The sequence below is a fragment of the Molothrus ater genome, chromosome 7 (genome assembly GCF_012460135.2).
Source record: "Molothrus ater isolate BHLD 08-10-18 breed brown headed cowbird chromosome 7, BPBGC_Mater_1.1, whole genome shotgun sequence".
Lineage (NCBI taxonomy): Eukaryota > Metazoa > Chordata > Aves > Passeriformes > Icteridae > Molothrus > Molothrus ater.
The window spans coordinates 22,511,742-22,538,003 of record NC_050484.2 but is presented as its reverse complement, the minus strand read 5'-3'; the positions used below and the strand labels follow the sequence as shown (position 1 = coordinate 22,538,003).

At 52.8% G+C, this 26,262-nt stretch overlaps 3 protein-coding genes across 3 annotated transcripts; 1 reads left to right on the top strand and 2 right to left on the bottom strand.

The window, feature by feature from the left end:
- Nucleotides 1-1,103: 1,103 nt before the first annotated feature.
- On the bottom strand, nucleotides 1,104-5,443 carry SLC23A3 (solute carrier family 23 member 3). Its single transcript, XM_036386683.2, has 12 exons — nucleotides 5,333-5,443; nucleotides 4,898-5,058; nucleotides 4,387-4,481; nucleotides 3,989-4,062; nucleotides 3,511-3,692; nucleotides 3,234-3,357; nucleotides 2,772-2,919; nucleotides 2,438-2,691; nucleotides 2,143-2,248; nucleotides 1,901-2,068; nucleotides 1,603-1,698; nucleotides 1,104-1,435 (listed from the first exon to the last, which is right to left on the bottom strand). Exons 1-12 carry the CDS (start codon nucleotides 5,438-5,440, stop codon nucleotides 1,104-1,106), a joined length of 1,848 nt encoding a protein of 615 aa, XP_036242576.2. The 5' UTR covers nucleotides 5,441-5,443.
- Nucleotides 5,444-6,370: 927 nt separating this feature from the next.
- Nucleotides 6,371-12,202, bottom strand: CNPPD1 (cyclin Pas1/PHO80 domain containing 1). The gene is made up of 8 exons (XM_036387230.2): nucleotides 12,039-12,202; nucleotides 11,755-11,857; nucleotides 9,818-9,899; nucleotides 9,133-9,253; nucleotides 8,916-9,044; nucleotides 8,677-8,738; nucleotides 8,309-8,426; nucleotides 6,371-7,811 (listed from the first exon to the last, which is right to left on the bottom strand). Exons 1-8 carry the CDS (start codon nucleotides 12,105-12,107, stop codon nucleotides 7,179-7,181), a joined length of 1,317 nt encoding a protein of 438 aa, XP_036243123.1. The 5' UTR covers nucleotides 12,108-12,202; the 3' UTR covers nucleotides 6,371-7,178.
- Nucleotides 12,203-12,372: 170 nt separating this feature from the next.
- Nucleotides 12,373-26,201, top strand: RETREG2 (reticulophagy regulator family member 2). Its single transcript, XM_036386970.2, has 9 exons — nucleotides 12,373-12,691; nucleotides 14,910-15,016; nucleotides 19,763-19,793; nucleotides 20,509-20,644; nucleotides 21,929-22,013; nucleotides 22,772-22,909; nucleotides 23,224-23,318; nucleotides 24,211-24,346; nucleotides 25,048-26,201. Exons 1-9 carry the CDS (start codon nucleotides 12,477-12,479, stop codon nucleotides 25,770-25,772), a joined length of 1,668 nt encoding a protein of 555 aa, XP_036242863.1. The 5' UTR covers nucleotides 12,373-12,476; the 3' UTR covers nucleotides 25,773-26,201.
- The last annotated feature ends 61 nt before the right edge of the window (nucleotides 26,202-26,262 follow it).

Sequence of the window (26,262 nt, the reverse complement as noted above, 5' to 3'; positions counted from 1 at the left end):
CATCCAGGCTGGGCCGACACACTGCTCCTGATGCACTGCCCCTGAGTCTCCCATTTGCACTCTTTGCACACACCCCTCCACTCACCCCTCTCCCCAGCATGCAAGCAACAGCCACTTCCCAGGGCAGTGTGGTCATGGCACAGGGTTTGCATCCTGACAGGGTGTCAGGGAACATGGGAGTAGGCAAGGACTTTGCAGTGCAGGACAGACTAGCTTGCATCATCGGGCTTGGAGTGCAGGACCCAGCTGGACTTCAGGCACAGCTGAAATTTAAGGTCAGGTGGGGGTGCTAGTTGGATGAGGATGAGCTGGGCATTATCCTGCTGTGTACAGCTGTGGGGGTCACAGCGAGCTGGGGAAAGAGCTCACACCTAGGGATCTGCACACACAGTGCCACCTCATCCCTCCCACCCTGCACCCACCTTTGGGTGTTTCACCTTGGGACCACGTGGAGGGAGATGATGTTCTTCGGGAAAATCCACTATTGGCTACTGTAGTCACAAGAGCAATGCCTAGGGGGCATTTATATGGTGAGCACTACTGGGACTATCGACTGTAGGTGAAAGGCTGTTCATTGTTTGGGAAACTGAGCTGAGTTGCACTCCCAGCCTGGAGCATCCTGGAGTGCCCAAGCACTGGTATATACCTGGTGCCATAGGCACAAATGGGACGTGGCAGGGACACAGCAGGACAGCCAGTCATTCCTGAGCACAGTGCCAGCAGGTGAGCATAGCCACAGTGACAGTGCTTTGGGGCTGACCAAAGCACTGAACCCTCCCCATGTCATCTCCATAGGGTGATGGTGGATTTTACAGGTACCCACATCCTCAGCTGCAGTGGCACCAGGTGGCCCTGCCCTCCTGTCACAGTCCTCAGGACAACAGGGGAGCCCATAGGTAAATCCCACCTGGAAAGAAAATCCATGGAAAAGGCAAAGTTGGTTGAAGGTTTTTATATCTTGCTCTCAAGCAGGGAAATTAGGTTTGTGTTAGGAGGGTGGAAGCTCAGTCCTGGAGGGCTTCAGAAATGAGGAGCAAAGTGGCTCACAAGTTGCCTTGAGGGCACAGCCCTGTTTTCACACGAGGCACCCCCAGACGACAGGGTCAGGCCACAGTGTGCCAGGCAGGCATGTCTGTCTGGCTTGGCCTTATTGCTGGCTGCAGCTCCCCAGAGCTGGGTTTGGGGAGCAGGTGTGTGCCTTCCCCTGGGCCAGCAGTTCCCTCCTCAGTGGCACAACTGCCTTCCTCCTCTTCCTCACTCCTCGGGCAGAGGAAGCAGCATGGAAAGGCTTTGCAGGAAGATGGCAGCAGCCTCCTTAGCCCAGTGGGGAGCCTATATGCTTGGCTGACTTCCCCTCTCTCTCCATGGAGGTGACAGTCTCCAGCTCTGGCTTTCCATGGCTGCTCAGGAAGCAGCCCTCGTTCCTCCAGTGTTCCTGCAAGCAGGAAGGTAGGCAGTGAAATGGGAGTCCCTTCCTCCTACCCCACACCAGCCCCAGCACGCTCCGTAGGACTGCCTGGAGGCAGAGCTGATGGTTTGCCCCATAGACAGATGCAGTCCTCAGAGTAGGGCATATGCAGAGCATCCAGGGCAGCCCCTCACCTGAAACCGTGTTCTCCAGAAAAAATGACAAGAAGCCAGTTAAGAAGACAGGGACCATAAGCAGGGAGAGGAAGAGGAGGTCCAGTGGCACCCAGCCTGCAAGGACAGTGCCAGAATCAGCCAGGAGGTCCCAGCCCAGCCAGGGAAAAGGGGCATGAGCAGCCATGGCAGAATCAGGGATTCAGGAGGTAGCTGCCTGCTGCCACGTGCTGACCCAGCCTCCCAGAACACTGGAGATGTGTGCTCACCGTGCCATGGGACTCAAGGCTTTGCCTTGCCTGGGGAATGTCGCTCATACCTGTGGCCAGGGGAGCCAGAGTCGTGCCGAACCAGCGCGGTACCAGCAGTGCCATGAACATGGCAAAGCCAACAATGAAGATGTTCCTCCCTGAGTCAATGTCTGTGTACTGGAAGTAGGAGATCCCCGTGCCCACAGCCACGGCGTAGGTTACACAAAGCACCCCTCCTGCGAGGGGCAGGAGTCAGGAGGTGCCAGGCAGGCTGCAGGCGCCGCAACAAGGGGCAGGGCGGGGTACCCACCGTGAACTGCCAGTGGGACATGGGTGAGGAGCCCTGCCAGCCTTGGGGACAGGCCCAGCACCATGCACAGCAGGGCGCTTACTTGCACTGAGTGGCGAGAGCCAGCCTGGGAAAGAAGAGTGGGAAAGTGAGGATGGGTAGCATCACCCCCTGCTCTGTCTCCCACCCCGTTCTGCTACACACACCTGCCTTTCCCAGCGCTGGCTCGGTGGCAGCCTGGCAATTACAAGTCCTGCACACCTGCTCGACTGCCTCCCCATCCCCCGCCAACCCATTTCCCCCTGCTTTGGCATACCTGCGTGAGGCCAGCAGCACAGGTATTTGCAATGCTGGAGGCCGTGCCCCCTGCGGTGCCCAGCAGTCCCGCCAGGAGGCTGCCCAGCCCTTCCATGCACAGCCCCCGGTTACAGGCATGGGGGGACAGCCGGGGGGCTCGCAGCAGCCTCCCACACAGCACGTAGCAGCCCACAGAGTTCATGCTGCAGCCCATGGCCATGGCGATGCCCACTGCCAGCGCCCGGGGCGTGAGCAGCGGCCACCTCCACGCTCCTGCAGCAGAGGGAAAAGGGACAGGTGATAGAAATCCTGTCCAAACCTGGATGTCTGCACTCAACCCTGCTGCCCCCCACCTGCATAGGGGATGCGGATCCAAGGGGCATTGGAGGTGCTGTTGGCCCAGGACAGCTGTGCCATGGTCACATCCAGTGATTCCCAGAGAATGTGGAAGTAGCTGAGGATGGCACAGACAATGCAGACACCAGCAAATGAGAGCAGTACCTGCAAGGCAAAAGGGGACCCTCAGCAGGGGACCCTCCTCCCCTGCCTGTCCTGGCAGCACCCCATCCTTGTCCTCATGCATCTCCCAAGGAGTCATGCCACATCTCCCCTTACCCCTGCAGGAAGCATCCCAAGCTGTTCTGCTCCAACACCCTAGGTCCTCAACACTTCCCCAGAAGCATCCATGTTCTGGGAGCTGCACCCGAGCTTTTCATGCCTCCCTGTGCTCCAGGTCTCACCTAACCCCACGCCAAAGAGCCAGGCTTGGAGAGAGAGGCCTGGTGACAGTGAAGAGAGCAGACAAACCACAGTACCGAGAATGTGCGCAGGATGGGAGCTGAATACTCTGTGGAGCCCTCCCAGGCATGGGGCCAGGCACAGAAGGGCAGGCGGCAGGACCGCAGGTGTTGGGAGAAGGTGACAGCGAGGAGCATGAGCCTAGGAGAGTGAGCACAGGTCACCACACAGCATCACAGTCACTGATGGGGCCCCAAATGTGCACTGTGCACTGCAGGGGTGCCCCATCCCTGTCCTGCTGATGAAAGAAAGGCCCAGGAGCTGCCCACCACTACAGCCCCTGGGCTCACATACAGCAGTGCTACTCCCCAGTTGGTGGAGCAGAAGAAAGCAGCTTCCTTGTATGCAGAGAGCCCAATGATGGAGAGGCTGGGGGCCAGGACCATGGGCCCGCAGTGCCGCGCTGCCCACCCACACACACCAGACACTCCCAGCACCAGCTGAATCAGCCCAGAGATCAGCACTGCTCCAGACACCTGTAAGAGGAAAGGATGGGCCTGTGGGGCAGGGTACATGGAGAGCAGTCCATCACCTTCCCTTGGCCCCATTCCCACTCCCCCAGCAGCAGGGAACAAGTGCTTGTTTCATGTGCTCTGCTCACCCCAAGCACAGAGAAACATATACACGGACATGCATCATGATCCCCGTTGCCTTCACAACTCTCTTCGTGGCAAATCCCAAGAAAAGAGACTGGGGGTGCAGGGATACAGGTGACAAGTGGAAAGCTAATGGAGCAGGATAGGGACTCCCATTCCAGCACAGGAGCACCCACCTCTTGCAGTGAGTCAGCCCAGCTCCCTGTGTCTCTGCAATGAGGTACAAGGCACGTACTGGCCATGGCTGTGCCTGGAAGGGAATTTTGGAAGGGTGGGATAGGCATGGATCCTGGGCTTCTGGAGCTGTGTCCAAGAGGCTGCAGTAAGGTGGCTGGCTGCAGAAGGGGAAGTGTGCCAGCATCTCCGTCCCCATAAACCCTGGCCCTGGGGAAGTGACCAGATACATTGCAAGTGCACTCAGGAGTGAGGAGGGTGCTGTGCAGCATCACCAGAAGGGCCAGCAGGCAGGACCCCTTGCTACCCCTCATCCCTACTCCACCTACCATCATTGCCATTCCCCTGGCACCAGCACGGCCCAGGCCCTAAGGGACACAGGCTCCAGGGCTGTGCTTACCATTCCTGTCTGTGCTGGCACCAGGGGACAGGTGGGAGCTCAGCACCATGGCAGGGATCAGGTACTCAAAGGATGGGATTTGAACCAGCGGCAACCTGAGGAAGGGGACAACAACGGCACATTAGGGAGGAAGGACAGGGAAGGGAACAGGGCTGCTCCAAAAGCCCAGGCTGCCAGAGGAACAGGGGCGGGAAGGGAAGCAGATAAGAACTCCAAAGTGGCAGGAGGTTACCCCATATTCTACATGCACCCTAGTACATCCCAAGTGACAGCACATGGAGTGGATGCAGATATCAGAGGCTTTGCTGAATCCCATACCCAGCCTGTGTGGGCAGTACAGGCATCAGATGGTGTGAAAGAGCTGTGTATGATGGTGGAGCAAGGAAGTGAGGAGCTGGAGGGAAAGTTTTTCTAGAGGTGTGTGTGAGAAGGAGGGGACATCTGTGACAACTGTGCAGAGATGCAGCACAAAGAGGTTTCCCTTGTGCCCCTTTCCACTTCCCTTGCTCACCGGCTCCCCAGGGTGGTCTGCAGCACTGTGGAGATGCCGCAGGCAAAGAGGCTTCGTGCCAGCAGCTTGCTGGTGGTGTGGGCATGAGGTGGCTCCTGGGGCAGGGTGGGCAGCAGGAGGAGGTGGAAGATGCAGAGCAAGGAGGTCTGCACAGCCAGGTGCTGTGCAAGGAAGAGATGGAGCAGTCACAACTCCTTGCAATATCCAGAGCTGCAGCTCCCCATGCCCGGGCCCCCTGAGAGGGTGGATGTCCACTGATACCACCTGGGTAGCACTCACTACTGCCCACCCCTCCACCCCTCTCCCAGCCACACTGACCAGAGCCCTATACACCCTTTTCCTGGCAGGATGCAGCCCTGCCCTGCAATCTGAGAAGATACCAGCCCTCTCCTCATCATCCCATCTCTCTGGCTGCTCACTGTGGTCCCCCCTTACCTGAAGGGCTAAGCAGCAGCTCATCATCCAGGAGCACATCTTCTGGGAGGAGCAGGATGTGAGCATGGGGCTCCCAGCTCCAGGTGCTCTGCCACGGCCCCCATTCATGCTGCTGCCTTCCCCACACTGCTCCCAGTTTTCGCTGCAGAGGGTGGGCAGGCTCCCACCCCCAAGAGCTCCTCCCAAATCCTCACATGGCTGAACTTCCACCTTCTGCAGGAGCTGCCCCAGGGTTAGCCATTAACTTGAGTTGGTTAGTTATCTGCCTTTGTGGCCAGGAATGTAAGTGTCACCTTGGTTTGTCACCATGAGGGCCAGGTGACAGGCAGCCCCAACCAGGCCATCAGACACTATTACAATGCCAACTACCCACAGCCTGGGTCCCATCACTGCCTCTGTGGGCAAGCACTGGGTAGGCCACAGCCTTGACACCTCTTCCTCCATGTACTTAGACTACTCCCACCAGCAGTATCCTCCATCTTCAGTATGCCCTGCTCATGCTTGTTGCACCCCAGCATCTGCAGGGGCATCTGCTGCCCTCCTGGTGCAGCCTGGTCTCTAGTGGGGGTCGGTTATATCCCCTATTCTCCTAGGACAGTACTGAATTCTGCCACTGGACAAGGATGCCAGGGACAGGAGCTGCCTGCTTGGCTGGAAAGGGATGCTCGTGTTTTTGTCAGGGGGCAGAGGTGGCTGTGTCAGTGGCCTGGTCAAGCCCGTGCTGCTCAGGGCTCACTCATTAACAGGTAAAGCTTTGGAGAGCAAAGAGCAATGAAGAGAACAGGCATTCCCTGCATTCCCAAGGGTGGGGATCCTCCTCTCTCCTGTTGTCCCTGCCTGCACCAGACCTGATATCCCTCCTGTCAGGAGACAGACTGCAGGACAGGCCTTGCAGGTCTCCTGGGCTCACTGGCAGCACCTAGGGTTTGCACACTGTCTTGCACAGCAGCTGCAGGAGCAGGCACAGCTGCATGAACATGGCTCTGCTCTGGGGCAGGCATGCTGCCAGTATAGAGCAGCTCAGCAGGACGAGACAGGCACACAGCAAGAACTACTTTTATTGGAAGAGATTTGCATCTACAAAAGAGTGAAAAACAGGTGTAAAATCCACAGTAAAAAGAAGGGGCATGATGAGCTGGCCTGGTCAGCAAGACAAGGTGCCTTCTTCCCACTCTGAGGAGCAGTCAGGCACTGTTTTCTCTCAGACACAGACAGCTGGGGTTTGGGATTGGGTCACAGAGCACCCCAGATTCAAAACACCCAACACAAGCAGGATAAGGAAGTTCAGCACTAACCCAACCTCATCCCCACCAAGCCCAGTGGGGCACAGCCACATCAATGTACCTGCTTGGTGTCACTCTTGCAAGTTCCAAGAAGTGGCCTAACAGCCCCCCAATGTAAAAACTGCTCACTCCCACCTCCTTCAACCTCCTCTCCCATACCCCAGGCACCCCACCTTCTCACTGGGGTCACTGCCTTAGCCCCTCCACCCTGCACACACAGTCCCAGCCTCCAACATCCCATATGCCACCTCTGTCCAACACCACTCACTACAGGAAGAGGTACAATAATCCCTTTGCACAAGCACCCCAGCCCAAAGGCAACCCATATTTACCCTCCAGCTATTAAGTTCCCACCCCAGCAAGCCAGCTCTATGCCAACCTGTCCCAGCAGCCCCAAGTGAAGAACATCCCTGCCCTAGGTGGGGGGACACAAGTGCTGGTTTGAAAGTAATGCAGGGCCCTTCAGCCCCATGCAGTTCCAGGGATCAGGGGTCCCAGAAGTGCAAGGAAGTGAGTTGTGCCACACTAGAAGGGAAAGGGAAAGGGGCTGCTGTCCTATATTCCTAGCTGGGAAAAATGAAGCTCTTGATTCTACTGAGATCCATTGCAGTATGCAAGAAGCACTGCTTCAGCCCCAGGGGGTCCAGCCAGTCCTCACGGTTGGGGGCTGCATCCCATGTGGGGCCCGCAGTGGCGGAGCAAGCATGGCAGTGCAGCACCGGGGGGGCCGGGAACACGGCGAGTCCAAGAGGGCCAGGCTGGCTGGGGGCTGCACGGGGGGCGGTACGGTTGGATCTCTCACAGGCAGTGGGCACTTTCCGGAAAGGACCGTGTGGGAGGTGCCTGTGTTGGGCCAGATCAGGTGCCTTTGGGTAGGACAGGGCCGTCATCACGCTGCTCCACAGGTAGAGTGCAGTCGCTGTGACACCTCCACGATGGGGCTCCTTGGTTGTCTCGTTCTCCCCCAGGCAACGGGTGCAGCTGGCTGAGGAGACATTGGGCAGCTCGGGCTGGGGTTGGCCAGGGGCTGATGCTGGCTGGGCATCCAGCTGGCACCTCCCCTCCTCAGGGAACAGCACAGGCCGGGGGGCTGCAGTGCTGACACTCCTTAGGCACACAGACCGGTGCACCACGGCGATGGAGGCGAAGATGGCTGCGAAGCCCGTCAGGTACACCACACCCAGGAGGCAGGCCAGCTAGGGATAAAGAAGCCAAATGTTAGCCCAGACACCCCCCACCAGCCATGATGCAGCATGGCCACGATCAACCAGCAGCGTGATAGGAAAAAGCATCACCAGCTCCAGGGCCGTATGCTGAGAGCAGGCAGCCACTGCTAACAGTGGGCAGCACACAGCCTGCCCAAAGCTGGGCCTAAATATCACAAACCAAAATGCCCCAGCTAAAAGCCAACAGCTCCTGTTCAAAGCCCTAGCTGGTACCCAGCTGCCTCCATGCCACCACCATGTCCTTGCACCACGACTTGTGGGGCTGTGGTCTAGCACAGGGCACACTACCCAGCACCAGGCTGCAGTGCCTCAGGCAGTGCAGCTGCAAATCAGCATCTTCTGACAGCTTCCCTTTTCAAGAGAGAATAAACCAAGATGCTGGTCTCTTGGAAAAGAGGGTCCTGCTCCAAATCCACAGCCTGCTGGGTCCCATCTTCTTGCAATTAGCTGCTCTCCTATGCCCTTACCTTCACCACTTGCTGGTAGAACTGGCCCAGCACATGCTGCCACATGGACTGCTCCATGAGGACACACAGATCTGTGTAGGTGAACCAGCCACGCCACATGCCCTGTTTTTCAGCCACACTGCAAGAAAAAAAAAAAAAAAAAAAAAAGGAATGATGGACATGATATGGACCTTCCCCATAAAAGCAGCTTCAGCCCAGGTAGGCTTGGAGAAGACCCTGCTTAAGCTCTGTAGAAAGGAGCTGCAGAGCCTAGCTAAGGCTCAAAGGTGGCCCAGCCTCTTATTTCACTGCAGCAGGGCCATCTCCAAGCAGGGGCAGAGCCAGGCTGCCACACAGATAAAGGGCTCCCCCCCACCCTAGACACCTACCGTCCCTCCAGCCAGCTCAGCACTTCAAACAGCTCCCGAGGATCTGTGTAGAGACTCCAGTCCTGCCGGGACAGTAGTTAAAGGTCAATGCTGTCAGGGCAGGTCACCCAGCACCCAGACACATCTTTCTCTATCCCTTCATGGGAGCATGTGGGAGAAAAACAGAAATCCAGACTCCCCTCAATGTCTCTTTTCCCCTGCTCTGTGCAACAGTTGGCAGCAGTTACAGTTTCACTTACAATGGCGCTCAGGAAGTTAATCTCCAGTGTGTTCATGGTCTGGACGTCCACCTTCCCTGCTGCTCCCCACTCATCGTTGAACACCTCCTCTTCCTCACCCTCATCATACAGATACTTGCTTGCAACCATCTGAAAGCAGCATAAAGGACAGCATCTCAGCCTCCAGTGCGCTCACTTCCCGCCATCCAGCCCAGTTACCCCCCTGCCCACTGCTCACCATGGAGATCAGGAAGAGGTCTGAAGAGGAGATCTGCTGGAGGTATTCAGGGTTCCGGTGCCGGAGTCTCTCAATGTAAACCAGGGCCAACATCATGGAGCAGGGCGAGATGCAAGCTTCACTGTAGGACAGGACAAGAGCCAATGCTACAAACATCCCAGGCACCAGGACACAACTTGGCTGCTCCCTCCCCGTGCAGACAGTAGGAAGATTTAGCAAATTGCTAGACAGATCACAGCCTTGCCAGCTCTGTGCCAGTTGTCCTGAGCTGCAGCAACCGAAAGTGCCAGGGATGCAGGGTGGGGAGCAGAAAGCCCTGGTTTCTGTTCCCAGGCACAGTCAGCTCCAAACTGAGCAGCCCTGCCTGCAGCACGGCATGCTGCGAGGGCTCAGCTGCCAAGAGGAGACTCCAGGTTCAAATCTGGTTACCCAGGGAGCTGCAGATGCAGCCAGTACAGACTCCCAGTAACAAGAGCACATATGCACCCCAGAGAGCTGGATAAACTCGAAGTCAGCTGCATCAGGAAGTCACTGTGTCTGCTGTCCGTGACTCCAGCTTCTCTTTGACACTAATCAGGCCTAGGCAGAAAGCCAGTGGCTGGCCCAGGAGACAAAGTGAGTCACAGGTAAGACCAGAGCTCCAAGTTCTGACACAGGAAATGAAGGGACAGGTTTTGCTTCTTACCGAGATACGTGAGACACATATTTCTTCTGGAGTCTGCGGATAGGACTGGGAGCCACTTTCTGCAGCAACTCCACAGCAATATCTAGGACAGAAAAGCACCAAAAGAGTTATTGCCGTGTGGTCCAGCCCATGGCCCACCTTTCCCCTTCTCCCTACAAGCCCATTATGTCTTGGTGTTTGCTCAGCCCTTCAAGATTAAATTAAACTATGAGGTCTTTTCAGAGGTCAGGGACAAGTGAGGAACAAACACACAGGGCAGGCAAATCACAGCAGGAAGAGGATGTGAGTGACCAAGGCCCTGCGGCAGTGCCAGATCAGCAGGTCTGTGTCACAGGGAACCACCAGCAGTCAGCTGCAGAGGAACATCCTGCCCTCACCCTACAAGACTTCAGACAGCCCTTCTGGAGGTCTTCTTGCTTCTTGGGCCTGATGTCACACCACATCTTCATGGTGCTTTGCTCCTCTCCAACCACCAGCATCTTCACCCTCCAGATCTCATCAGCACAGATCCAGCTCACCCTACAGCACCCTGAGATGATGGAGTAGGAGGTACCCATGTGACCAGGAGCCTGAAGGCACCAACAGGTACCAAAGCACCGACAGGGTGGAACTGCAGCCCAGCCTGCTTTCCCTGCACTCAGGGACATGCCTCAGCATTCAAGCACAGACACTGACATACTGGCAGATGGCTCCAGCAGCTCCCATCTCACTTCCCTATGCAACAGGACCACCTGGAACATCCCAAGCAGCACCACAGTGTGACGCTAGGCAGGAAGTGCTTTAGACAGGAAAGTTCATTTTGTTTCTGAGCCCTTGGCTGACAGAATTGAGAGCAGAGTTTGTCCCAGGAGCCTTGCATTTCCAGCTACCAGGGGAAGCATCATTGTACCCCTCCTTTCTATGTCTCTCCAGCAACTAAGAGAATGCCTGTACACAGGTGTACCAAAACAGATGTCATAGTCCTGGGCCTCACTTTTTGAAAGCAGCTGGTGAAGGAAGGCTGTAAAAGCAGAGCAGCCCATGGACACATTCTCCATGTGCCACTTTTGCCCCCAGCTGCCGGAACCACAGCATTTCCTGAGTGCAAGGCAATCCTTACAGTTAATAGCCCCCAACAGTTTTCCTGCATGACTGTACCCTTTGAACTTCCATCCATGGAACAATCCCACCTTGCACTCTGGTGTAACGTCAGCCTCAAGCCTCCCTCACACTGATTGTGTTGGAACTTGTGACTCCCAGCAGTGCCCAGGCAGCTGGCTGCTCTGCCTGGGGCTGCCCTGGCACCACATGCTCAGCATTTTCCTCCTCACCAAGGCACATCACACACAGCCTCCTGGCAACTTTAGACTGTTCCCCTAGCAAGCAGCTCATGGAAATGCTGAGAACTCCACACAGTGAAAGCCCTCTAGCAAACCACTGCATGCCCTTTTCCACTCCTCTCCACCATCATCTGCACAAGCTCCTCAGCCTTAACCCAGCCTTGCCCTTCTGCTCCCCAAAACACTGCGAATTGACAGGCAAAAAAAAACGTGATTCAGACAAACACAGCAAGAACTCGTCATCTTGGTGCTCACAACTAAAAGCTGAACAAAGCCCTGAGTGTTTTGCAGAGCACAAGCAATTATCTAAGACAGCTGTGAGCAAGAACAAGTTCACAACCTGCTCTGCCAAGGAATTCACAAGCAATGTAAAGGACTTTATACACCAGTATAACGATGTCAAAAATGCAACAACAACCAGACAGGACAACAAAACAGAGAACAGAAACCATGAGGCTTTGGCATCCTGCCCTGCTGTGTCGTACAGAGTGGGAAAGGCTGGGCAGGGGTGGGATTTGGCGCTGGGGAGGTAGCAGGTGACCTATTGGTCTCGGCCCCTTAGGCTACTTCCAACCCCTTTGACTCAGCATTACCATCTGGGGACAATCAGCAACCCACCTGCCACAGGGCTGGAGAGATTATCCAGGCTGCAGTCTTTGTCCCAGCCATAATAGAGCCGCTTCCGCACTCTCTCGCTCAGCTGCTGGTGCCTGGGCAGGAACTGTGGGCACAGAGAGGAACGTGAGGAAGGCCAGAGCACTCCCATACCGCGCCTTCCACCCCACCCCAGCTCAGGGCTACACTGGGCCGGGGCGTGCGGCCACACGGGGCTCCCCGGGAGCGGCGGATAGCGGGATCACCCCGAGGGCCTGCTATGAGCAGGCTGGGCCGCGGACACTCACCGTGAACTCCTGGAACCCACTGAGGGAGAAGGCGCCCTCCTCGTCCAGCAGCAGCTCGTCCAGCTCCATCCTGCCCGCTCGCAGGGCGGGGGCTGACAGATCCCCTCCGGCGATACGGGGCCGGCTGTGAGGGCGCGGTGCCGGTCCGCTCCGAGGCCGAGGCCCGGCGCAGCGTCGGGAGCGGAGCCCTCAAAGCCGCTCCCAGCCTGATCGCCACGGCCCGCCCTGCCGCCCTTCCTGTTCCGGCGCGGGGGCGCGGCCGCTCCCCGCCCCTGCCGCCGCCGGGCGCACGCGCGGCCGGTGTCACCCGGTCCCCCCCCCCGCCTCGGCCGTCCCCGGGCGCACGCGCGCGGCGGCAGCGGCCGCCGGTCCCTCAGGCGGTGCCGCCCGCCCGGGCCGGTGACAGCGGCACCTCCGCCCTCTGCCCCCCCCGCAGCCATGGCGAGCGGCCGCGCAGAGGAGGCGGCGGCTGCGGCGGCCGCCGAGGAGGAGGAGGAGGAGGCGGCGGCGGCAGCGGCGGCGCGTCTGGCGGCGGCGCTGCGGCAGCGGCTGCGGGGCTGGGAGGCGGCGCTGGCGACGGCGCAGCGGCTGCTGGTGTGGGAGAGGCCGCTGCACAGCCTGGTCACCGCGGCCGCGCTCGGCGGGGCCCTCTGGTGAGCTGGGGCGGGAAGGGGGACCGGGAGCCGTCGGTGCCGCCCGTCCGGTTGGTGCCCGTGCCCGCAGCGTGCCACGGCTTCGGGGCCCGCGGCGATGTCCCTGGGTTCCGGCGGCGTGCGCTCCCGCAGCCCGCACCGCCCTGGGGTATACACGGCCGGGAGTAGCCGCGCTGTTTTCCTCTGACAGGCATAAACAGGCCCCTCCCTGAAGGGAGAAAGTGCCAGGAGGATTTGCCTTGTCCCGCGATAATAAAATGCAGATGGGCCCAACTGGAGCCTCGCCCGGGCACGTTTCTGCTTAATTTTTGCATCCGTGTTTTTATCAGTTCGTTTCACTCGGTAACTGCGGTCAGAGAGCTCTACGGCCTCCTGCATCGGCAGCTGCCCTGGGGCGTTTTATTTAAACCCTTCTGCTCGGTAATCTTTCCCGGGAGGTGCTGATTTCTCACTCGGCTTTGGCGCGACAGCATTCCCCCTTTCCTGTTTTCCCTTCTCTGCCTCTTCGGCAGGGCAATGGGGAGATGGGAGTGTGAGTGGCAGAGCCCAGCTGTGGATGGGAATGAAAAACATCCTGTTTGTTTGTGTAAACAGTGAGTCAGTTTTACTGATGAAAATGCTCTCAGCCAGTGGCCTTCCCAGCAGAAAAGGTCAGAAGTGGCCAGGGATAGAATTAAATGTTGGTTGCAGATGAAAATAGGAAGGGGCAGATTCTGGAGTTAGAGGAGGGAAAAATAAGTGACAAAACAACCTTCGAAGTCTCTCTGATGAGGCAGCTTATGTTCTGTTCCCTCATCCCTACGATTATCAGAAGTGTACGTGGTAGCCGGACGTAAACTCTTGGACTACTCTACCAGCTGAAAAGTGAGAGCAGAGCTATGAAGTGAGACAGAGGGGGAGAGGTACAGGTCGTGGGGGAGATGGTAGGGATAATAGACAATGACAGCATGAAAAGGTAGGGAAGAACAAAGAACAAAAACAAAATATGGGACAGCAGAGAGAGATTTAAATAGAGGAAGAAAAGTAATTTAGGGTCTCACAGAGAATTCAGCCAGCATCTTTTAACTGCAATACATAAATGAGATGGAATAGGAAATTCTTCCAGAGATGATGTGTTAAGCTACAGAATTGCTGTTCAACGAGGAGTACAAATGTCATTGTTTAGGTCATTAAAGGTCCTGTAAGCCCATGGAAAGTGCAGTTTTAGTTCTGTGTGTGTGCCCAATGAGGCACATTTCACTTCCAGTTTTCCACCTGTGACTTGGTGGGAACACCTCCCTGCTCTGCACTGTGAGATTCTCCCTGACTACAGTCATTGTTCAGTATATTTGTCATTAGTTACTGGCAAACACTCACTGAGGAGGAGCAGGGTAAAAAAGCAAAACTGCTCTTCCTTTCTGGAAAGGAATATTCATTAAAGAGATAAAGGTGAATGCATTTCCCCTGTTTTTTGTTTTTTTTTCTGAGTGAGTTAAAAGAGTCTAGTTCAGCTCTTCTGAACTAGAGAAAAGGATGAATGCAGACAGCCACTGCTGGCACAGGTGGCCCCCTGGCACCTTTGTTGTCAAATCTCTGTGGAGTGGACAGATAAACTCTTTGAGTGGCATTGCACAGCTGTGTGTGAGTAGTATTGTGTGAGCTGACAAGTGGCTTGAGCCGGTGTGTGGATGTGGGATATGAAAAGTTTTATGATAAAGTCAAGTGAGCACCTAAACCATTTAAGTGCTAGCTAGGCTCTGGTCAAACAGGGAGAGGTTTGTGATAAGAGAATGGGCACCTGGGATGGCAAGATGCAGTACCTACCTGCATGTAATGCTGGACCTTGCCATCACAAATGGGATGTAGGTTTTCAGCAAACAGGCTGAGTGGCAAACAGTTTTCTGCTACAGCAGTTTGTCTTTATGTTATCTAGAGCCTCCACCTTGAGGCTTTGGAGGGACCTGTACAAGTGAGCATTAGCTTTGTTTTGCAGCCTAGGGAGGATCTCAGAAGCAAGGAAGGAGAGCACTGGAAGATGGCAGGGAGTCAGCTGCCTGGTGGTGGGCAAAGGCACCATTTGAGAATGTGCTGTGGTGTGGGTAGGTGTCTGCAGAATACAATGCTTGCTACAGTGGCCCATAGCAGTTGGGCATTTCTGCTTTGAGCTGTATCTGTTTGCTCACCAAGAGCAGTAATTCACTGCCTTTTGCCTATCTAACAATTTCTGTTTCGTTTCTAGGTTGTTTTCCTCCACCTCCCTGAGACCCCTCTTTCTCCTCAGCATGTCCCTTCTTGGCATCCTCTTGTTGGAGAAGTGGAAACCCAGGTTCCTGTTTGATTTCTCAGGTATGTGATGATTAGCACTGTAGATAGTGACATGGTCCTAGTGTTACCAGCTGCTGGGCTATGCCTTTGGCCCTTCCTGGGCTCTCTCAGCAGTCATGTAAGCCCCATTCCTCCTTTAACTGCAGGCCCAGGTACTGGTGCTGCCTCTTATCCTTTTGTGTCAGAGTATTCGGATGTATCCTAATACTCTGGGCATGGAGAATTGCTCCCAGTGCTGAGAAATTCTGGGAGTGGCTAATTTTGAGAGTGACTAAGGGGCCCAGCTAGCTTGCCAGGGAAGCTAATGACAGGGATGATGTGTTTCTGCTGTGTCCCTTCTCTCCTGAAAATGTGGCAAAAAGATAATTTCAAGTCTGAGCACTCATAGCCAGCTGAGCTGAGGGAAGGGAGGGAAAGGAGGGGAGTGAAGTGCATTGGTTTTAGTTAAGTTCAATGTGGGCTTACACCCTGAAAGAAGCAGAGCAAATGAGAGCCACTTCTTGTGGCAGTTAGCAGAGTGGATGATGAAGTTTGACAGCAACAACAGTTAGTGTATTGTACCTGTACTGAACAGCAGCTGATCTCCAGCTAATCAGTGAGTCTGATCACCTGTCTTATCTTTCCCTTTTATTGAAGGGTCTATGCCAACATTAGACACAAAAGCAGCAAGAGGAATGGCCTCATAAAGATGGTAGACATGGACTGGCTGCTGTCTGCTTTGAGTGCCTCCTTATTTAGAGTTTATTAAATGACAGAACCCAGACCTGCCTACTGCATCTACTGCTACTGTTCAAAGGCAGCTCAGGGCCCTCCATCTCTGCCTCTCTACTCTAGGGAGAGTTTCTGAATGAAAGCCCCTCTATATGTGTGTTTGTAAGGTGCCCTTTATTTGACCTAAAAGGGAACTGACTTAAAGGGTGCTTTCACAGAAATCCTGATAAGATTAGTATGTTACAGCTGTAGTCTTGAAACTGTTTGCTTTGTGTGGTTCAGGTAACCAGGCAGTTAAACTGGACTGGCCAATTTAATTTCCTGCTTATTCACATTATTTTTTTAAGGGAATAGTTTAAAGCCAACCCAAACCACCTCTCTTGAAACATGTCCAGAAATGCAAAAGCCTGGTGTCCAGTACAGAATGGTGTCATTGAGGCAGGTGGGGGTGGAATCATTCCAGCAAGTACTTGGCCTGTAAAAGTTGTGTTGTCATAGAAGAAATAGGAAATTCATACTGAAATCAATTTATATGAAGCAGAGCCATGAAGAATAAAAAAGAAAGGCAAACAAAACAGCAACACCAGAGATTAGGCTCATCCTATGCTATCAGCTCTGCTAGAAGTCAGTGCACATCCCACTGCACCTCTCCTCAGTGATCTTCACATTTTTCGCACCTTCCTTCTTTTCTGCTGTAGAGAACAGGGACACCTTTCTGATGTGCCTGTTTAGGTCACAGCCCTGATTTTGACATGATCCACTGGACCATGCTTCCTTTGCTTCCACAAGGAAGGAGTGGTGCTCTGCATTCCTGAGGGGCCTCCCATTGAATTGGTACTCCTGAACACTTAGGGGTTCTTGTTTGGCTCCCACTTCCTGCTGAAGCAGAGCTGGCCCTTGTGGCTTACCTCCTTAGTGCCTCCTGTTAGTCTTTTCTGGAGTTCTGGGAGGTGGGTCAGTACCATCCCTACAAGAGTCAGCACATACATACGAACCTCAGCTTGTCACAGTTGTGTATGTCTCAGATGACTGCTTATAAGATGACTTCTGAAGGAATGCTAAAACCTCATCATGTATTTTGCAGTTACTCAGACACTGTGATCAGGGTCACGCTAACAGCATGAAAATGTGCAACTTTTTTAGGCCCTTTCAGAAGGGACTGCATATTTTCAGCTCCCATGCAGAGTAGTTCCTCAATATCTACATGGAGTTCTACTTAGATACTATTTAAGAACTTAGGAAGCATCTCCAGTTTCACCTGAAATGGGTATCAAGTAGGGCTGTTTTGGTAGCATTGCTGTTTGGCTGCTGTGTTTTGATCAGTGCAGGAGAGAGCAGTGTGGAAGAGCTCTAGCAAAAGGTGTGTTGCAATTGAATGCTAGTACTCCTTAAAAAGGGCCCCTGCTTTCTAGCTGAAGTTTACACACAGATGAAGAATGTCTCTTTTAGAAGCTTTGAAAACCTGTAAGAGCCAAGGAATCCATCAACAGTAATTTGTCAGTACCAACATGTAACCTAAACTCCTGCATGGCTTTCTGATCTCTCAGAAGAGTCTGGTGTATGTCAAGTGATTTGTATTAAAACCACAGTCCAGTGAAACAATGACAGAAAGATTTCAGCCAGTTATTGATAATCTGAGGCCAGCTCTGGGTGTCCTGCTTACCAACTTAGTTATACTGGTGCTTGACAGTATTTCAGCACAGGTTGGAATTAAGCCTTAACTGAGGGAACATTGCCTTTTGGAAATGCTCTAGGTTTTTTGGGATTGGGCTGTTCTTACAACTGGTCTAAGACTCCAATGCTTTGAGATGGCCAGCAGGCAGACTGCTCTACTACAGGAAGCAACATACTGTTGATCTGAAAGACAGCTTGTGTTTTGCCAGATAGCTGAAATCACGTGAAGACCCTGCAGCCTGCTGAAATGTTCTGCTCCCCAAAGTGTCTCTGAAACCTTCAGGATCAACTGAGAATTGTTTCACTCCTTCTGCTGGCTTATTTTGGATGGATTGGATGATTGCAGCCACTCAAGAGGAGTGGGGTTCCTGTGCCATCCCACTTACTGTGTTGCTGGCACATCTGTCCAGCAGAGGTGGAGAGCATCCCAGCTCCTCATTTGGTACACTGTACAACTGGTGTAGCCAGCCCTCACAGACTGGCCAGTGCCAGATGTAATGTATTTGGTGATTTAGTGTAGGTGATGGATGAGGCTTAGAGATAGAGCTGGATTTCTGTGTGCTGCGGTTAAGCAGCTTTAGATTCCTGAGCACAATAACAAAGCACAGCAATGGCGGTTGCAGGAGGGAAGCAGCTGCCCTGTGGGGGTGGAGCTGCCTCCATCACATTCACACTGCAGCTCTGGCTCCCCTGTGCACTGCCCCAGCCGCCATGCCAAATGCTCGTGGGCAGAGGAGCGGATGGGCAGCCCTGTCTGAGAGCAGTGGGCTCCTCTTGTCAGGCCTGATTACTGGAAATCTGGGTCACGCTCTCAAAGAATCGCCTCCTCCCCGGGTGGTTGGCCTCCTGCTCCACTGCTGAGCCGGCTGGTGCAGTGCCTGCAGCGGGAGGAGGAGTCTGGCAGACTTGGCCCAACACCCTGTGTCTTGGGAGAACAGTGGCAGGGCTGCTACAAGCAGTTAGGTCTCTTCTGTGGCTTGAGCTGGGTGGAGTCTGAAGTCTCACTGGGTGCTTGCAGTGATGGTTGTTCACATCTTTGGTGCATTTCCCTGAGGGAGTCGCTGCCACTCTTGGGCTTTGTGCCTGGCTGGTGACTCCAGAGAGGATTCAAACCCCTTTTTGTACACGTTGCATTTCTTTACCCCATTTCCAACTATATGTCTAGTCTCTGAGGTTAAGCTCTCTTCCTTTATTTTAGTTCTGTTGACATGGTGACATGCAGTGTAGGGGACAGGGTTAGGGTTATAACCTCATGCACCAAGTTTGCTGCTGGTCAGACAGCATCACAGATATATCAGTCCCTGCCAGCTCTAGGACAGTAGGCGGACAGGAGGGTAGAACTCAGTGAGCTATCAGAGCATGAACAGGGCATTGTTAAACACAGAAGACTTACAAAGACTGTGTTGATAGAAGAGCTTTGGTTGAGCCCTGTACATCCTGAGATACCAGTCAGCTTGATATCACAGATACCCAAATCTGTGAGCAACCAGGCTGATGAATTTCAGTTGTTGAAATTGTTTTCAGTTGTAGAAATTTTTTTTTCAGTGTATCTAAAAGCAGAGCATAATCATACATGACCTCTGCTATTGAAACAACACTCCTTTTTTCAGTACTGCATTAGCTAAGTCCCTGTTTGATCATCACTGGGTGCAGTGCAGAGGGGAATGGGAGAGCCTTTCCCTTGTCCTTATCCAGAGTGACGGACCTTAGGAGTATAGTTATATCTGTGTCTGGCACAAAAGGCTGTCAGGGGACATAAAAGAGCCCTAAAATTAGAAAATTATGCACAAGACTGCTATTTGTTACTTAATTCCTTGGGAGAGGATGGAGACAACAGGGACATCTCTGGTATTTGTACATAGCATTCTGCCAAGGACTGGGCCTGGTCAGTGGGAAATTCAGCTCAGACCTCCTGGTGCCATGTTTAGCTCCGAAATGGAAGCTGAAGCTTTGCCCAGCTCCAAAACTGTGCTGGCAGTCCCCTTTGAATGACAAGTGCTGGCACCCACTGTGGGAATGGCACTGCCTAGACATGTGGGACACCAGGAAAAGCTGCATGATCCCTGGAGCAGACAGCCCCATGTAAGCACCACGGTACACATATGAGTGCCCTGCTGTGTGTGTGTTGGGCTGCAAGGTGTGCTGGGGTGCCCAGAGACCTCAGTGGCTCTGCTGCTCCAAGTCTCCAGGCACACTTGGTTAAAGCCTCCTCGGCTCAGGCTCCAAGCCAGCGATTCCTGCTTGCATGAGAGCACAAAGAGGGTCCCCAGGGTGCATCCAGAGCTAAGGATGATACATCTGCAGCTCTGCTCTGTTCAACTGGCAAAAACGTCGGGTTGTATTTTTTACTTGGCTGACTAATCTGCTGTGTTCTCTCTACAGCACAGCCATCAGAGGAGCCAGGAGGAGAGAGGTAAGCTCACAGATGTGTTCCTTGGTGTGGGGATAGTGGGGAAGCCTTAATTTAGTATGGTGATCTCACCTGTCCTTTTTTCCTGTTGTCAATAAACTGCATGGCTCCTGCTGTGAAACATTGCTAGTGACTTCCACACTGGTAGCTGCTTATCAGCTCAGGAGCCACAGTTTGGGACTCTGGGGAAAGCTAGTGTTCTTTCAGTAGCAATAAAGCTCAAGTACTTCTGATGTTAGGAGTTCTTAGGTTTCTTCCCTGGATCTGTCCTGAGCTATTTTAAGAGTCCTCCAGAGAGGAGATCACTGAGACTGACTTCCAGAGGCTGAACGTGCTCTCTCTGGTGGCGTGGCTTGCATCCTTGGCCGTGGCTGTAGGTCTGAGCACTGCATTCTGCCTACCTTGGACTTGGTGCCAGAGGAGGCCATATGACTAGTTCCACCTCCAGTGCTTCTGTCTGCGTGGCTTTGAGTAAACTGCTTTGCATCTTGGGCTTGTGGCATGGTATCTGTTGCTGCTTTGCTCAGGTGTCTCTTGACATTCTTCCTGATTGAAGGGAAAAACTGTCTCTAAATCAAGCATCTTCCATAGTTCAGTTGAAAATGCAGTCAGTATTGTCAAGCTTTGGTAGGGAACTCTGCTTCCTGGTGCTGCTGTTCCCTTCCCCCAGGAAAAGACCATGTTCAAAGATTGTGTTCTTGCTCTTGTCTGTCTCTAGTGAGGGGGTGACTTCAGGGGCACAACCTCACCTGCTCAGTGTCCCTGAGCTGTGCCACTGTCTGGCAGAGAGCTGGGTCACCTTCAGGCTCTACCTGCAGGAACTGTTACAGTACAAGCGGCAAAATCCTGCCAAGGTAAGCTGGAGATACCTACTCTTCTGTGCAGGGGCTTTTATTTCCATTACTTGTACCTTAAGAAATGGAAGAATGTAAATTCAATATTTTTACAATTGCTATGCCTGTCCAGTATTTGCTGTTCGTTCCTTGCAGATTCTATGCCATGGGAAGTTTAAATAATGAGTAATTGACTTCCAGTATTTGTAAACTGGAGCTGAACTTAACCTTTCCTGTGAATGGCTTGCTGTATTTGATTTCATTTCTTAGTGTGCAAAGGAAACTCTTAGATTGGGACTGGGGAGAAAAAAAGGGAAGCCTACAGTCTCTGGCCCTTTTATGAGCTCCATTCTTAAGCTGGTCCTATTTCACTAGCCAGGGTTGTTGCTAGCAAAGTCCAAATGCAGCTGTGATGTGTTGTTTGGAAAGGATTTATAGACAGGAACTGCCTGAGCATCACAAAAAATAGGACAGACCAACCACTAGGATTGTGTCAGGCTTCCTGGCATTCAGTGTGCCGAAAGGAGCAGGGTTTCTAACCCTGCTTATTGCTCCTTTTCTGTCTCAGCCACAGGGAGTAGAAGACCAGGTCCAAAGATGCCCATAAAGAATTAAATCATTGGAGCAAAGCCCATAGAGGAACCTTAGCTTTTGCAAACCCTCTCCATTATGAATTGAACTCTTAATTGCAGGATACAGTCCATATCTGAACCCATGCCCTGGTTTGCAGATTGTCTATTCTCATTTCCCCCAGCCTGCCCCCAGGCGAATGTAAGACAAGCCAAGGGCTGCACCATTGTACTTCACTTTTTCCAGAGGAGAAGGGTCCTGGTCTGATGGGAGCGTGGGCTCTGCTAGTGCTTCTGCCAGCTGGTTTATGGCACAGCAGTGGCACAGCATCTGGTGACTCTGTGACAGGTTCCTGTCTCTGCCAGGACAGTACAGTTTTCTCCTGAAGTGCTGAGCTCTACAGAGAGATGTACAAGTGGCAATTTGCAATATTCCATCCTATCCTCAAGGAATGTAATTTACTTCATAAAGAACTGTCTGAGAAAGTTTTGATTTTTTTATTGGGGCATTGGGTTACCTTGGTCATCCAACACTTGAATCTCTAATGCTTACAGCTTAACCCATCTGAGCTGTCCGAGTTCTGACTGTCAGCACCTGAATGTACTTGGTGCAGAGCTGGCTGACTGAGTTGGATAGGGCCATCCCTCATGTTGCACTAAGTGGGTTTCTGGCATGGGTTGCATAGATGTATCTCTGCCTCTTGTCACTTCTGTTTGTTCCTCTCTCTTCCTTCAGTTCTGCATGAGTGTCTGTTCAGGCTGCCTGATTCTGGCTGTAGTTGGACACTATGTTCCAGGCATAATGATCTCCTACATCATTTGTGAGTATAAGCAGCGCTCTTGTCTGAGTTAAGCTGAGACATGACCTAACTGTGCTGTTGATAGGCTGGTAAAAGCAGATTTGTAGTTTTCTCGAGGGGATCTGTGCTAGATGATGAATCAATTTACAGGGGATGTGTTCCAGGAAGTCTCTGTAAGCACGTGCATGCAGTACGACTGCAAAGGCAGGAGAGGGAGCCGTGACTAAAACATGGGCGCCCTCTGTTCCCCACTGCTGAGACTGTGCTGGCCGAGGCTCCAGGGAAGCAGGAAGTTACAGTCTCAGTTCCTGAGGTGGCAAATCCATATTGACAGTGTTGTTAACAAAGCTGCATGTTGGGTAAATAGACCTTTTCCACTGCATCATGAGTCCCTAATAGCTCTGCTCTGGTGCTCTGCTGCGAGTGCATCTACACATGAGCTCGATGCAGCTACCCATATAGAAATTTTGGTAATACTTAGTTTTAATTATCATTTTAGGGCTTCTTTTGCATGTTGGGTCTGGGGTGCAGTGGCTGAAGAGCTTATGCTTCATCTTAACATAAATCTATATTCTATCTAAGACCTGGCAGTAAAACCTAGTTAATCAAGCAGCTTTACAATGAGTAAGAAGAGCCATGGATGAGGATTTTTAGGCAGTCAGATGGGAAAAAACATGCCATTGAAATGTGTTTCCCTTGAAGACTTTCTCAGTGGCACCACAGGAAGAGTTGGGTTGTGATTGATCTGTCTCTCACACTGCTGCATTCCATGTCCGCAGTGCTCAGCATTCTGCTGTGGCCTCTGGTGGTCTACCATGAGCTGATCCAGAGGATGTACACGCGTTTGGAGCCTGTCCTGATGAAACTGGACTACAGTATGAAGGCAGAGACGCTGCACCACAAGCATGAGAAGAAGAGTAAGGAACCACCTTCTCTAGCTTTTTTTGGTGCTGTATTCCTAGGGTGGAGCCGTAGCAGAAGGACAATAGGGGACCATGTCTGCCAACACTGTGTGGTGACAGGCTGCAGGGGAGCAGGGGTGGAAACTTAAGGGTTATGTGGAGAGCAACTGTGTGCTCCCAGATGATCCTGAGAACAGCACACAAGAGCAATAGATTATGCTTGTCTCCAGGAACCCTGTGCACTTTCACAGGGGAAGTAGGGGATAATGGTGTATAAAGGCAGAAAATTCCTTCAGTGTCATATAAAGCCTTTCTTCTCTTTCTCACAGAACGACAAGGGAAGAGCGAGCCTGCAGCAGGTGATGAGCCAACAGCAGAGACAGAGAGTGAGAGCGAAGCAGAGCTGTCAGGCTTCTCCCCAGTGGTAAGAGCTCAAAGAGCTTAGCAGGAGCCAGTCCCTCCTCTCTGGTCTATAGCAGCTTAAGAGCCAAGGGGTGGTCTGAGTACAACAACAAGGACAACACACAGCAGAGCAATAAATCACTTCTTTGCAGAATTCTAAGGGGAAAAGGTCATGTGTTTGATGAAGGCCATCGTCTCCAATCTGGGTATTGAGAATTTGGTGCCACAGAGCTGATGATGCCATAGTAGGGCAGGGCCAGCCATGCCCCAGCCTCGTGCTAACCTCAGAATTACTTTGATGGTTTTGCTTCATGCTCAGAAAATGTGAGTGTTTCCTGAAGAAATGAACTTCCCTGCTGTAATGCGGAGAGGCTCCTCAAAACCGGAAAAGGGAGTTGAGCAGCTCTAGTGTCTCTTACACAGTTCTCTGCTTTCAGACAGATTATGTATGTGTGACCTTTCTATATTTGCACCACAGAAACAAAACGAGCAGCAGCTCTGGGCATGTAGCTGGGCTGTGAGGTGGGAAGTTTGTTTCCAAAGAAATGTGGATACTTGAGCCACTGCTACTTGTAGAAGGCTTTGTTGCACTCTGAATGCAAAAGGGAAGGGGTGTTCTCCTTGGTGATCCCAGGAGAAGAAGAAGGATCAAAGCCTTCTGAGACTCCTACAGTCTCGTCCCATCTTGTTCTGCCTCTTTGGTGTTCTTCACTGAGAGCAGGCAAACCTTTGGGCAGTGATTTATTGCAGGAAAGCCCATGAGCTGAGATACCCTTCCCTCCAATGCAGGGAGCACTTTGCCAGCATACTGTCCCTCCAGCTATGACTTCTGCCTGGAAGGTCTGGAGATGCCCATAGGCAGCATGGGTACTTAGACACACAGGAATTTGTCTCTCTGCCTTCATCCCATGCAGGTGGATGTGAAGAAAACTGCCCTGGCACTATCAATCACAGATTCTGAGCTCTCTGATGAGGAGGCTTCTATCCTGGAGAGTGGGGGCTTTTCTGTTTCAAGGGCTACCACCCCACAGCTGACGGACGTTTCTGAAGGTACATAATGGGACACCTTGCTGCCCCCCTATCCTCAGTATTTTGGCCCAGAACAATGGGTCATACAAATGGGAGGACAGGGAGAGAACCCAGCTATTTGCATGGGAAGAGCATTGAAAGGAGGAAGGGAAAGCAGTGCAGCATGCCCTGACTTCATGGCTCATCATAAGGGGATATCAGCCCCTAATTATTGCCCCACAATGCAATGTAGTCTTGTGACTCCAACAAGGGAGCAAGGCCACCCACAAAGTATCACAGAAATAACTGAATAGAATAGTCACACACAGATATATGATGCTGGGTGAAACAGGTCAGACTTACTAGCTCAGAGAAGGACTGGTTAGTGGTGAAGAACATGGAGGTAACCACTCAGTGGCCACTTGGGTGTCTGGGAAAGAGCAGGCAGGTGATGTAAGCACAACTTCCCTGACCTTTGGGAATTTTAATGGGAGGCTCTAAATGCAGAGAGCGTGAGCTGGAGCAGGAAGTCCTCTCTAAGCACAGAGCACATAGAACAGGATCACAAAAGAAACATTACATATGAATCATGCCACTGGCAGACGGGAATAACTGCAGACCTCTTCCTGCTGTCCTCCAAGGATGGGGAAGGTACCTTAAAGTCAGCTGTGATGTGTCAGATGGGGAAGGCGGGTGGGCAGTCAAGGTGAGGGAACATGTGCCTTAATGCTGGTGCCTTTCAGACCTGGATCAGCAGAGCCTGCACAGTGAGCCAGAGGAGTCATTTTCCAAGGACCTGGCAGAGTTTCCATCCGTGGAAGAATATCATTCCAGAGACCTGGGACCACAGAGTGATGAAGACGCGTTTGGTGTGCCTCTGGGTCCTGAGCTTGCCCACGCTGCCTGTGAGCTGGACTCAGCAGACAAAGAGGCCACGGACTCTGACCTCTCCATCCTTCGCCTCGCGTCTCCTCTCCATTTTGTAAATACGCACTTCAATGGGAGCGGGCAAGCGGCAGGAGGCAATGCAGAGCCAAAGACTGTCCCTGCCCCAGGCCTGGGCATCTGCATTAACACGCTTAGCGAGGAGATCGTCACCACTGCCATCACCACAGCAGTGCAGAATACCCTCTCTGCCCTCCTGCAGTCCTCAGAGGCCAGCGAGGGACCCCCCCTCTCCGAGTTCCTCCCCACGGAGCCTGAAGAGAAACTGAGCTTCCAAGCACACCTGTCAGAGAGTGAAGTGGTGGAGACAGAGACAGAAGCTTCACCAGAGGATGAGGAGGAAGCAGATGACTTTGAGCTACTGGATCAAGGGGAGCTGGAGCAAATGGATGTAGAGCTGGGGTTCGGAGAGGAGCAGGAGGCACAAGAGGCTGCTCCGTCTCCTTCCTCTCCCATGCTTGCTGAGCTGCCAAAGCAAGGAGATGAGGAGGAGGCAGTGATGACAGCAACATCTATGTCTTAGGTCTTACCTGTGCTCCCCCTTTTCCTCCATCATCACTGGAAAGAAGGAAAAACTCACACAGTGAACGTGCAGTGGGTTTTTAGATGTTTGTGTTGACTGGGATGGAAACGCATCAGTGTTAATGTGCTGTGTCTGGAATAATGAATCCTTTCCATCCTTCTAGAGCCTGGCCTTCACTGGCTGAGCAGGAGGCCCTGCAGCTGGGGAGGAGCCGGCTCCTAGAAGCCTTATGCCACAATTGAAACACCAACCCCAGCAAACGCTTCCTAGTAATGGTGCAGTATTTCGGTCTGTCTTCTGTTTGTCTTTTGTTTTGCACGCTGAGTACCGAGCTAGCTGTAGCTGCTGCTAATACCCACATCCCCAGTAGGACATATGCAATCTTATTTTATTGGGTTTTTAAATGGCTAAAAGTGTAAATAATTTTAACTTTCGTTGGTTTTGTCTGGGGGGAGGGATGGGGTGCCCAGTCAAATGTGGCTCTCAGGGG